At 43.2% G+C, this 13,195-nt stretch overlaps 1 protein-coding gene across 2 annotated transcripts; it reads right to left on the reverse strand.

Moving 5' to 3' along the window:
- Nucleotides 1–37: 37 nt before the first annotated feature.
- MPHOSPH10 (M-phase phosphoprotein 10) lies at nucleotides 38–13,181 on the reverse strand. 2 transcript variants are annotated; one of them, XM_081550366.1, is made up of 11 exons: nucleotides 12,904–13,181; nucleotides 9,677–10,376; nucleotides 9,127–9,281; nucleotides 8,497–8,662; nucleotides 5,292–5,433; nucleotides 4,443–4,510; nucleotides 3,476–3,613; nucleotides 2,629–2,739; nucleotides 1,922–2,029; nucleotides 641–871; nucleotides 38–283 (listed from the first exon to the last, which is right to left on the reverse strand). In XM_081550366.1, the coding sequence occupies exons 2-11, from the start codon at nucleotides 10,265–10,267 to the stop codon at nucleotides 134–136; spliced, it is 1,860 nt and encodes a 619-aa protein (XP_081406492.1). In that variant the 5' UTR covers nucleotides 10,268–10,376; nucleotides 12,904–13,181; the 3' UTR covers nucleotides 38–133. The 2 variants fall into 2 exon arrangements, with proteins under 2 accessions (XP_081406492.1, XP_081406491.1); XM_081550365.1 differs by lacking the exon at nucleotides 12,904–13,181 and adding an exon at nucleotides 12,676–12,798.
- Nucleotides 13,182–13,195: the final 14 nt, after the last annotated feature.

Genomic DNA, 13,195 nt, shown 5'->3' on the forward strand with positions numbered 1-13,195 from the left:
AGAAAGGCTTGCTATTCTCAAACATCTGTAGTCCGTGTGAAGAAAAATTCTCAAAAATTTTATTACAAAACTGAACCATGACAGAATATAAGCTTACACATGTAAATAGTATTTACATTATATGCAAAATATATTACAGCTTTAATTTATGAACTGATATATCCTGGTTTTTCTTCTTTTTCTTCTCGGTTTTCTTTGCATTGCTGATTTGCATTTTCACTTGATCTTGTAATTTAGAAAAGAATGCCTGAGATGATTTTAAGGCTTTGTCTTTACCTTCATCCTGCAATTAGAAATAACACAAGGTCATGCTATAGGGTATTATGCTTAAAGATGAACAAAACCAAATGACTACAACAGGGCATTACAGTGTAAATGTGGAAAAGGAGCCTGCGCCAAATAGAGCAGAAGTATTATACACATTATATACCACTACAGTGGTCTCACAACGTCAGGTGACCATGAGCCCCTGCACTTGAAACCCAAGGTTTAGGCTGTGACACAGCCAGTGCTCCATGGCCTCTCCCCTCCCTCCCCTTTCCCTTTGTGGGTGGGCTTGGTCACTAGACGCCCAGGTCACCTAAAGTGTGCCATTGGCCCTGTATTCAAGCCCCTTGACAGCTCTCCTCCCCGTCCTCACCTTTAGCAGAGAGGCTTTGCCTGTCTTGGTCAGCTGTTTCAGCTTCTCAGAGGCTACTGCTTTGGTGTATCTCCCTGCCTGGTCTGGGTTGCTTTTTTCAAGAAGTCTTCTCCGCTTTTCTTTCTCCTTTATTTTCAAATGCTTTTGATATTTCTTTTTCCTCCTTTCTCGTTTCTTGTCTGTAGCTGTTTTCTCAGCAGCTGTTTTTATATCTCCAGCTTTATTTTTCTCCTATTGAAAAACCACCGCCAACACACTCATTAATCTAACCTAATGACTCCAGAAACTGTAAGAGAAGCAACTGCATGAACTGTGGCCCAAGTGTGAGAACCAGCCCAACCCCACCCGGGCCCTGAGGGGCTCTGGCCACTCAGCGATGTAAGACCTGGGAAGCGCTATAAGACCCAGGATGCACTGTAAGACCTGCGACGTGTGCTCTGACGGTGACAGTTTGGTCTGCATACTCCTTCACAAAGGTGGCCTCGAGAGCATGGGTGTCAGGCTTCCCCTCTTGGAGAAGCAGGCAGACCCCATCCTGGGCTCCAGGGACCTGCCTGTGGCTGCCCAGCTCTGAGCCGCTGAGGGCAGGAAATCTAGCTGGTGAAGGTCCACTTTCTCCCTTTTCTCCTCCACTCCAGCCCAGCCTAGGGTAGGAGGCAGAGGCACCGAAGGGTGGGTGTGGGTGGAGCAAAGCAAGTGAGCACAAAAATGGAGGGCTCTGCTGCCAGGCTGCCGGGGGGGATGAGGCCCTGGCAGAAATCAGTCCTCCTGGCGGAAACCACCACCCTTGTGCCAGGTGAGGGCTCCCAAGTACACAAGGCCGGGGTGTCCTGTGTGTGGTATGTCCAGCTCTTCCTAGACCCACACACTCTGTTCTAGACCATGGTTCCAGGACTGATAAGCCTCACATGGATATAGCAAAAAGGGGAAATGCTAATATCAAAGCACTGCTAGATACATGCAGTTTGTTTCAAGTCTAACATCTTAGCTAACATCTAACAACCTCAAACTTCTAATATTCAACCTGAATTATAACAAGATGCTGATGCTAGATATTTGTAATCAGCATTCACAATATTTCTCAAATCTACATCTCATAATAATACCTGATTGTAGAAAACTCATATTTGAATATTCTGTATTATTACTAATTTGATTATAGGTGGGAACTGCTCAGATATGTTAGAATAAAGACTACAAGCTCAAAGAAAATGATGTTAAATGGAGATATGACTACAAACGACCAATTTATAAACAGACACTTCGACACTGGCTTCTCACCTTGACTTCCTCTGGGGCCAGGAGGGCTGCACCACTGACACTCACGGGGGCAACCTCCTCCATGGTGACAGCGGGTAGATTTGATACCACTTTAATCTCTGGAACAGGCTAGAAACGAGACAACACATTTGATAAGAAGTCAGAAGTGGTCCTCATGTAAAACACTTACATCGTGAACCTAAAGAAGTATTTTAGGTTCACACTTTAGAACATACTTCATGGAGATTATTTAAGATGTGAGATGTGAGGTCTGTTGGCTGAGCTAGTAGACATGAAGGATCTAACCCGACAGGTAGCAGGCACTGATAAATGCCAGGTACAGACACTACCCACACCCCTAAGTCCATCACACAGTGAAAACACAACCAGAGACCAGACAGGGAGAAAGGGTGGGAAAGGAGAGCCTGTGGCTAAGACTGAGGGTCTGGCAGGGACTGCCAAGGAGATGGACATCAGGCTGGACCAGCTGGGGGGTCCAGACCCGTCCTGGGGCCAGACACGAGCCTTCCCCATCGGAGGCCCAACCTGTTGTTCATGGGAAACCCTGAAGGCGTGCATTCTGAACCCAAACAAACAGCAAATCTCTAATCTGTCATCTACTCCCCGAGATATCACACACTTACTGGCTTGAGGATGAAGTGGTCTGAACCCAAACAAACAGCAAATCTCTAATCTGTCATCTACTCCCCGAGATATCACACACTTACTGGCTTGGGGATGAAGTGGAAGTTTGAGAGCGCATCCAACTTTAAGAAGAGGGAGTCCATCATCTTCTGGATTTCTACATGCTCTGGATTTTCTTCCTCTGCTGTTTTTTGCTGAGGAAATCAGTTCAACATCATCAGACTAAAGCAGCAACACAGCCAACACAGGACAGAACACTCAAGGCCCATGAAGGCGTCACCAGTTTCTTGTCATCAGGCTTCAGCTCCAAAGACACTTCCCAAGGTAAGGTCACTGTTGCAACCGAACTGCTAACATTTACAACTTACAATTTAGTGCCCTTAACAGTTTGGCATTATTGGTGGGAATGTAAAATGGTACAGTCACAGTAGGAACATGTCTGACTGTGCCTCCAGAAGTTAAACAGAGCATCACCATAGGACCCAGCAGCTCCACTTTTACATATATGCCCAAGAGAATTAAAGCAGGTACTCATACACTTTTTAAGTACATATACATCTATGTCCATGGACACACTATTCACAAAAGGCAGAAACAGCCCAAATACTCATCAACTGTTGAAATTGGATCCATAAATCGTGGCACACATACAACAGAGTATTATTCAGCTGTAATAATTGCTGGCAAGTTAATAATTAGCTGTGAGAGTACCAGGGGACCAAGAGTGACTGCAAACCACCCCTAGCCAGTGATACTCCACGGGGGCACTTCAGCCCCTCTGCTCCTAGCCACGCTGCCTCACACTACACAATGTGACCCCAGCTCAGGATTTGTCTCTCACATCTCTTGAGCTGTAGGTAGAACCCACAGAACTCATTCTCTACATCTCCTCCCTGAATAGCAATGGCTTTGCCATAGTGGCCTCCTCACCTGGTTGAGTTTGATGTACTCCTGTTCATAAATTTCAGCAAGGCTCAACTTACTCTTCTCGTGGTCCAGTGTTATACGCTTTTTATACTCAAATGCATCCTCTTTAGGCTTTTCTTTGCGTACGACATCATCCCAAGCCTGAAACAGGAAAGGCACATGGAACATAAATTGACAGACAAAATCTGTAACTTCTTTCTAGGGTCCCTTAGGCCTCTTCCTCTGGAATACCAATTATCATTACAGAGTAAGCAAACTGCAGCCAAAAGGAAGGCGTTTTCTCAAAGCAGAGAGGGCATCACTCAAGTGTCCTTTTTTGTTTTAAATGCTGGTTACCAATTTGAATTCCACAGCTCCCCATGGTGGTTTGTTCAACAGTCAAGACAAGAGTTTGCTTCATTTCAAATGAAAAGATCCTCTGTGTATCATACCCATCCCTCAAACCCTTCCTATTTTAAGCATACACATCTTACAAAGTCATCTCTTGCTATACATGCTCCATACCCAAGTTTTACTATAAGTTTACAAAATAAGATCAGTTTTTAAACCAAAACTCTTTGGTAGGTTTTACACACTTGAAAACTAGACCTTTCATATGTCACACTAGACACGGTATGTAGACCAAGGGTCCTGGGTGTGAGCATGTCAAGCCAGACCCCAGTCACCCTCCAGAGCTTCATCCCACACCACACGAAAGGTCAGCAAGGCTGGGGGGTTGCAGGGGATGGCAGGGGCTCTGGCTACTTTGTTCTCCTCGGGAAGGACACCCTTCTTTCTGGGGTGTTAGCAAGGACAGTACCTCACACAACAAAGGTCAAGGATACCTTTGGGGTAGACTTAGGGCTTTTAAACAAAAACTTGATAGGAACAAATATTCTAAGAAAAGAGAGTGCTATTCCTACTCTCGAAATATTCTATTTCTAAAAATGTCAGTGTACTTTGATTTAAATTAAATTTCATTCTTACTGACCTGATCTCTTATCCTCTGCTTAATGATATCCTCTAGCTGGAGAGTGGTCTCCTCTGTGATCACAGGTGCTAAAGGATACAGAACGTGTATTGTTAGGTAGATAGAAATGAACCTGTGGTTTTGTGAAGTCTTGGGCCACCCCACACCTCTCATATCAGAAATAGGGGAAAAGGGACACTAATGTATGTGTTAACTAACTTTTCTGATGCTTCCTGCAGTTTGAGAACCACAAAGCTACCAAGTACACACAGTGGTAAATGCTAACACTTTTAAACTGTGCACCTGGGGATGTACTCCTTTTTGCACTAAATACAATGAAAATTCATTCTGACGTAATAGGTACAAGAAAGAATTCAATGAGATGGTCAGGGATTTTGGCTGGAGTCACAATTTAACCACTGGACAGTAACAGCAGGCACGGTAAACAGATTAGCAGCAGGACTAATTGTGGACGACACATTAGGCATCACCAGTACAGCAGTAATTCTTGGATGGATTAGTGGCGTTGTGGCTATACAGGAGAATGTTCTAGTTCTCAGAAAATAGTAACAGTTCTCAGGACCAAAGTGTCATGATCCTGGCTACTTACTTTCAAATGACTCGGGGGGAAAAAGCACACACACACAGCCACACATAAACAGGGGGAGAAAGCAAATACAGCCAAAGGTTAACAATCGGCAAACTCAGGAAAATGGCACACGTTTGTCCACTGTACTAGTTTTCAACTTTTCTGTATGTTTGCAAGTTTTTAAAATAAAAAGTCGGGGGGAAAGAAATATTACTCCAAATCTATGAAAACCACCGAAAAGGGTATGTGAACACCTGTGGAAGCCCAGTGGGCACACGCACCCAGGCGCACAGCGTGGTCGAAGTGCAGGGTCTCTTCCAGGAGGCTGTTCTCGGGCCGCTTCTGCGCTGTCACTTCTCCTTGAAGCTGCCAAGGTTTCTTCTCCAACAACTCTTTTTCCAAAGATGCAATTTTTTCATTCATCTGAGAAAGAGAAAGAAAGTGTTACCACACATTTGGAAACAAGATTAGCCATACAGGTGAGTAAAAGCAACTAATATTTTTACTAGTGGGAAAGCAAGAAATGCATTGTTCCTGAATAAAATCCCGTTATGTCTTTGCATTTTTTTAAGGATGGCAGTAGTGACTTCTACTCCTATCTGGAGGTAGAATAAGGAGCTATAAATGACCTCTTTTCCACACTCGTTTGAAATGTTATGTTTACTATTTACTCACTTCTCCCAGAAGTATTTGGGTATATTTCTGGACTCTATTCTAGTGAAACTGACCTATTTTATTTATTCACAAACCACTATCAACTTAATTATTAAGTTGACTAAGGGATATTAAAAGCATCCCAAGACTAAGTAATTTTGTATTAGAGCATCAGTATCTGATGGAGCCTGACCCTTCTGACTCTGGGCTTCCCAGGTGGCTCAGTGGTAAAGAATCCACCTGCTGATCCCTGGGTTGAGAAGATCCCCTGGAGGAGGAAATGATAACCCACTCCAGCATTCTTGCCTGGGAAATGCCATGAACAGAGGAGCCTGGCGGGCTACAGACCATGGGGTGGCAAAAGAGTCACACACAACTGAGCCCATATATGCTACCCCCTTGATCCACACCCACAATCCAAATTATCTCTAATGTCTAAAGAGGTGGCATCTATAATGGCTTTGAGAGAGTCAATTCCTAGGCAGACTGATAAGAAGTTCAGGGTCCCCAAGGAGGAGAAAGGGGTCTGGGGCTCTCGAAGTGGAGACTGGCGGTCTAAAATTCTCAAGGAGGAGAAAAGGACAAACATTTTTTTCCTCTGCATTCCTTCGTCTTAGTCAATTACACAACTCAGTTTAAACTCTGTACTAGGGATTATACAGCAACAATGTATCCGCTGGGGGACAGTTTCTCCTTCCTGAAAACCTTCTGACTAATCCTGATATCTTAGAATGTATATTGTGGGAGTGGGTCTGGAGGATCTTTCTATTGTTAAATTCTAATCTTGTTATCCTAAAATGTAAATTGCTGGAGTAGGTCTGGTAAAATTTTCACAAACTTGAGACATTCTTTTGATTCATTGTAATAACTAATTAAAAGGTATATAACTCCATTGCTAACACTAGCAAGGGGGTACTCTTCCTGCTCCCTTCTGATGTCTACGTCAGAAGCTTTCTCTATCCCTTTTACACTTTAATAAAACTATTGCACAAAAGCTCTGAGCAATCAAGCCTCGTCACTGGCCCCAGATTGAATTCTTCTCTTCCGGAGGCCAAGAAACCGGCGTCTTCTCCTGGGTCAGCAACAACCTTTCAGCTTCATGGTGTCTAAGATGACAGCCTTTTCAGCAACCTTACCAAATTATTTTTCCTAATAGCTTTCCAGTTCACCTGCTTGGTTTTTCTAGTTCTCTCCAAATATGAAAGCTTTCATTTCAGTTTTCTCATCTCCTTTAGTGTTTTCTTTCATAGTTGCCCTGGCTGAGTAACACTTCCATAAGAATCTTAAGTAACAGTGGAAAGAGTAACAGTGGTAATGGAAATAAGTCTTACTCTTGATTTTTAAGGGATGTTTCTAGAATTCTACCATTAATCAGGATGGCAGATTTTGGCCAGATGTTTATATTTCACTAGCAGTGAAAAAAAAATTAGGAATGAATATTTAATTTTCTTAAATTCTTTTTTTGATACATGCTGCTGCTAAGTTGCTTCAGTCGTGTCCGACTCTGTGCAACCCCATAGGCAGCAGCCCACCAGGCTCCGCCGTCCCTGGGATTCTCCAGGCAAGAATACTGGAGTGGGTTGCCATTTCCTTCTCCAGTGCATGAAAGGGAAAAGTGAAAGTGAAGTCGCTCAGTCGTGTCCGACTCTTAGCGACCCCATGGACTGCAGCCTACCAGGCTCCTCCGTCCATGGGATTTTCCAGGCAAGAGTACTGGAGTGGGGTGCCATTGCCTTCTCATTTTTTTTTTGACACATGGAGGTGACTGTATGATTTCTCTCCTTAACCTACCGTAACAAGGATTAAGTTAAATTAATACATTTCCTAATCCTGAATCAAGAGGATGAGGCCCCCACAGCTGTACTCTTTCATTGCACTATTTTGCATTTCTACATCACTATTCACAGTGAGACTGTGCGTGTTTCAATGTTACCTGTCAGGTTTGGGTATTCTTGTAATCATAACTTCACAAGAAGACAATTTGGAAGCTTTACTCTTCATATGCGGGAACTGATCAAACAGTACTAAATTATCCACTTCTTGAAGGCCTTATACAATTCCCCAGTAAACTAAACCCACTTTTTTTTTTTTTTTGTGGCAGTGTAGGGAGGGAAGGTCACTAAGGCAAGGACAGATTTCTCATTTTTTCACTTTTTTTTTTTTCCTTAAAGACTTTGTCTTTGGGGAACAATCTGATAATCATAGATTTAACTCAGATTCTCTTTTTAAAATAATGCTCTTGATGTCCTTGGTATCTTTAGTTATTTACCTATTCTCATTTCAAGTTGTGTGATATATTTTTAAGATAGTTAAATGATAAAGCCCAATGTCTGGAGCCAGGCTATATCTATTATTTTCAAACAACATTTTGTTTGACAGCATGTCGTAAGGAAATAATTTTTATCAACTTTGGAAAATGTGTTTGAGATGGTATTAATTAGAATTCTGGCTGCACGGCACCTCACAGATACAACCAGTTGAAGTGGTTACCAGGAGAGGCTCATAGGACAGCTAGTTAGGAAAAAACCTGTCTCAGGTATAAAGACAGCAAGGACAGAGAAACAAGTTTTACACATGGGCTCCATACTGAAAGCCACAGGGTGGGAAATGCAGCACTGAATTTTGTAAATTAGCTGCTTCCCACATGGTTATCTCTTTGCACTGCCACAGAGAGAACAAGTTTTTTTTTTAAAGGATAATTAAGTGTACCATCAAAAAAAACAAGCCCCCTGCCCGCCCCCCCACAAAACCAGGGCAGATTAGTTAGTAGTCTGAGTTCAACAGTCACTGTTAAACATAATTTAAAAATCCCTTAAACTTCCTAATTATTACCTTTTCTTGTCTTTTTTCAAACGAGGATTTGACTTCATCAGAGTCTTTCTGTACATTTAAGACATTTGTATCTTCAGTGTCCTCATCATTGGGCAGAGCAAAGGTCACTCTTTTCGAGGTTTCTTGTTTACTGTCTCCACTTTCTTCAAGGTCATCATCTTCATCCCTATGAGACCAAAACACTTATGAAAGGAAACATAACAGTTTTCATTAGAAAATCAAAAAGAAACAAACTTAGCAGTTAAACGTCTTTTGTAGACAATGCAATTAAATATTCATAACTTCTAGTATTTAGGTAAAATAGGACAAAGTGTCCAATATACAGAAAACAAATTATTCATCAATCTATAATACAGACTTTTCTCACCTAAGTAACAACAGGGTATTTTTATTGGCACAGAAAACAGATCAGATCTCTTGGTAAGGAAGGTCTGCCTGTTACTGCCAGTCACGCTGATTTGCACTAGGTCATCTCTGACGTCCCTTCAAATTTAGTGACTTCCTCTAGCTATTCTGAGACTGTCTGACCTTAGAGAATCCCACTTCTTAGGACAATCACATCTGTCGACCAGTAGTACACAGATGACTGGGCAGCTCCAGCTTACAGTGTGAAGGACTTCAAATACTCACGTCTCAGAAATGCTTTCTTCTCCTTCTTCAGCAATCTCTTCCTCTTCATTTGAAGCTAGTTCATTCCCATCATCGTGGACACTTGCTACGTCTTCATCACTTTCAACTGGATCAAAGAAATCTTTGTATTTCAGGTTTCTGGAACTTTTACCTGACTAAAACAAAAATACTTTTAAAACCTTTAATCAAGGGTAGAAGAATACATTAAATAACGCATAAATGTGTATGCATACTGTGTAGGGGAAGTTGGCAACTAATAACACTACTACAAAACCCTAAGAACTATTAGACCACAGCAAACTGAATGGAGGCACAGATTCATTCTCCGTAATGTGTGACTGTGGTTCTGAAGCTACAAAGAAGTGTTTCGTGATAAGGAAATGATGGCTTTGGTTTAATTTCTCCAGTCCCTTTTTTTTTTTCAACTGATCTAAATATTTCACTGATCCCCTGGTGAATTTTGAAGTATTTTAACCCTCTTCTGGAGAAATAGAACCCCATCTCATGTGATGAGGCAGAAAGAACACTCTGTCCTCTCGCCAAACTTTACCTTAAGATCCTGGCCTCCAAACAGTCCTCCTTCACCTTCATCGGAATCCACATCTTCAAAAAAATCAATATCATCCTCCTCTTGGTCATCTTTGTGTTCCTCTTCCTTTTCCATGTTTTCTAAAAAGGTCTCCATCTCAGAGAGCTTGAAGAATTTATCGTCTACTATGGACTTTTCTGTTGGTTTCCTAGGCATTCTGCTCTGCACCTTGCTCTGACGTTCCAGTTTGCTGATATCAAAATCAAGATCAGAGTCCTCATCGCTGAAATCTGGGCTTTTCCTCAGATCCAATTTGCTTGAGTTTTTGGCTCTCTCATCTGCTTCAGGATCATCAGCACTCAGGTCTGACACTTCCTCCTCCTCTGCTTCCTCCACCTCCTCTTCCTCTAAATCTTGCTCCAGGTCCTCCTGGCCAGCAGCCTCCAGCTCCATCACATCCTCTTCACACTCCTGCTCTTCACTCTCTGGGAGAAGACTCATGTCTTCATCTTCAATGGTTTCACTAACTGCAGCCTGGAAGTGCTGTAAAATTGGTTCATTCTGCAGTTCCAATTGTTGCCAAATCTGCTCATCATCGAAATTATTTATCATCAGTTTTTCTAAAGGACTCCCATGTTTCCTGTCATTCTCTAGTACTTTATTAAAGTCATAAAGTAGTTTTGTTAAAGAAGTAAACTTTGATGCCAGTTCATCTTGAATGCTGTTAGGAGGCAGAGAGAAGGAGTTAAATGAGATTTATAATTATAGTTAACAAGTGCACAGCATTCAGAAATGAAAGGAAAAAAAAAGGCCAACTCTTGTGCAAAATGAAATTTTTAAAAAGTTGAAGTACTGCTTTACAATATTATACTAGTTTCAGTGATTCAGTATTTTTATTGATTATATTCCATTAAGTTATTAGAAGCTAATGGCCAAGATCATTTCATTGCTGTACAATATATCCTTGTTGCTCATCTATTTTACACATGGTAGTTGGTATCTCTTAATCCCACACTCCTATTTCATCCTCCGCCCCCCGCCCCCAGCAACTGGTTTTTGGTTCTGTATATTTGTGAGTCTGTTTCTGTCCTGCTATATACATTCATCTATATTTCTTTTAAAATTCCACATGTAAATGATAACATACAGCATTTGTCTTTCTATGACTGACTGCAACAGGCATAATATTCTCTAGGTCCTTCCAGGCTGCGGCACATGGCAGGATGAAATCTCCATTTTAAGTATAGAGTCTGGCCCTAAAGAGTGTACTGTCTTGCCCAAGAATTGCATTAGTATATAAAAGGTGACAACCCAGTATCTCTGAATCTGCTAGATTTCAGGCAGGGAACCCTTACAGACCTCTGCCTAGAGATAAAGAGTGAATCTTCTGGATGAGGAAATGGCAACCCACTCCAGTATTCTTGCCTGAAGAGTCCTACGGACTGAGAAGCCTGGTGGGTTACAGTCCATGGAGTCACAAAAGAGTCAAACATGACTGAACATGCATGGAGTGTATCTTAGCCTTAAATTCTCAACTCTGCTATATCACAGGCCACTCCATTCAGTAAGTCCACAGTCAACACCTGCTGTGGCAAGAGTGGTCACAGATTAGCTGTGACATCTGAGCTGATACCTATCTGTAAGACGACAGTCTGACAAAAAATCTGGAGACACGTATTTCAGGCAGAAGAAACAGCAAGAACAAATTTCCTAAGACAGAAATGAGGATGGTGAATCTGAGAAGCAGAAAGGCCAGCTTGGCTTGAGTGTGGTGAAGGAGGCAGAAGGGAAGGTTCGAGAGCTGGGTGGGAGCCAGATCATGCAGGCCTCAGAGATAAGAGGCTGTCATTTTCATAAGTGAAGGTTTTGGGTACTTCCCTGGTGGTCCACTGGCTAAGACTCCACACTTCCAATGTACAGGGCCTGGGTTTGATCCCTGGTCAGGGAACTGATCCCACATGCTACAACTAACAGTTCACATGTAGTAACTAAAGATCCCGAGTGCTGCAACTAAGACCCAGCGCAGCCAAATAAATCAGTAAATATTAAAAGTAAATAAATGAAACAGTACAAATAAATATTTAAAAATCTTTAAAAAAAATTAAAGATTTTAAAGCAGAGAAGCAAAATGACCTGACTTATGCTTGGAGAGATGGCCTGCCGAGGAGAAGGAATGAAATGACGGTGATCAGGAGGCTGATGCAGGCAAAGGATGCACAACTGTGCTGGGATCAGAGCTGCGGAAATGGTGAGAAATAGTCAAATTCGGAATACAGTTTGGAGATGTAACTGACAGGATTTGCTAATGAACTGGATGTAGAATTGAGAAAAAGGAAGACACTGAGGAAGTGGCTTGGTTTGTGTCTGAAAAACTGTAAAGATATAATGTGATAGGGAAGGCAGGTGGAGAGGATAGGGAAAGGATCTCAGGGAGGGCAGAGGACAGGAAGCAAACAGAGCAACAGTTCATTTTGGACAGACTGAATCTAAGATGCTGAGTGTATGGCTGTAGTTGGTTGTGAGCCTGGAGCTCAAGGGAAAGGTCGGGCTTGAAACACAAGATCTCTATATAGTCTTCGAACAAAAATACCAAGAGCTCGTGCTGGGAAGGGAGATGAAAGACGATTCTAATTTTCAAGAGGCTCAGTCGTGGGGTGGATAGATAAGCAAGTTAGTACTTTCAATAAAGTCTGATGATGAGTAAGTAAACAGTGGGTTCTCTGGGAACAGATGGGAGAAAGAGCACGCCACCCGGTGCGCCTGTGTGAAGGATGAGGGCATGGAGACCTCGAGACTGTAATAACCCAGGTTAGTTTGAGTTCAGCAGCACAGAACTGGGAGACCCACAGAACATAGCTCTTAACTATCTAAAGAAGTGTGACAGGCCAGGGGAGCGTAAACTACGTGAAACGTAAGGAAAAGAGCTCTCCCCTTCCCCTAATCTGGAACTTGCCGGGAGCCCGCAGCCCGCGCCCACCTGAGTCCTGAGCCGCACCAGAGCCCAGGATCTGGGCACTTACGTGAGGAAGCACTCTGGGCGGTCGGTGGCTTTACCGACCTCCCTCAGGCACCGCTCCAGGGTCCGCCGACGCCAAGCTGGCGGGGCCATGGCTGACTGCAGCTCGGGACACAGTGCCGCATGCAAAGGAAATGAGCCGCCGCCCGGAAACCGCGCCGCAAAGATTCGCCCCCCCGCGCGACTGAAGCCAGGAAACGAAGGTTCCGCGGAGCAATGGTTCCGGACCCACCTCCAGCCTCAGCCAATGACAGCCCGAGAACTTTAACCAGGTTTTGCGCAGGGGGGCGGGGCTAGAAACCGAGAGTCGCCTCTGGTCAGCTCGATGAACTTTCTCCAAATTTTTTGTTTTGTATTCCTGAGGAGCCCACAGGAGGTGTCGCGTCCTTTTAAGTTTCTGCTTTAGATGCACTCGGTGACTTCAGTACGTTGTGCTGTAAAACAGAGGGCCTGCTCCCCCGCACACACAGAAACGCAACACACTCGCCAGACCCTAGCCTCTTCTGCCCCGCCCCTCGGAGCTT

Source organism: Giraffa tippelskirchi, chromosome 12, assembly GCF_054371585.1.
Source record: "Giraffa tippelskirchi isolate mGirTip1 chromosome 12, T2T-mGirTip1v1.2.pri, whole genome shotgun sequence".
NCBI lineage: Eukaryota > Metazoa > Chordata > Mammalia > Artiodactyla > Giraffidae > Giraffa > Giraffa tippelskirchi.

Coding starts and splice junctions, on each gene's coding strand:
- MPHOSPH10 (XM_081550365.1), bottom strand. CDS start 12,764: ATGGCCCCGCCAGCTTGGCGTCGGCGGACCCTGGAGCGGTGCCTGAGG. Junction 10,377..12,675: donor CGCCCAGAGTGCTTCCTCAC/GTAAGTGCCCAG, acceptor GCCTCCTAACAG/CATTCAAGATGAACTGGCAT. Junction 2,740..3,475: donor AGTACATCAAACTCAACCAG/GTGAGGAGGCCA, acceptor TGATTTCCTCAG/CAAAAAACAGCAGAGGAAGA.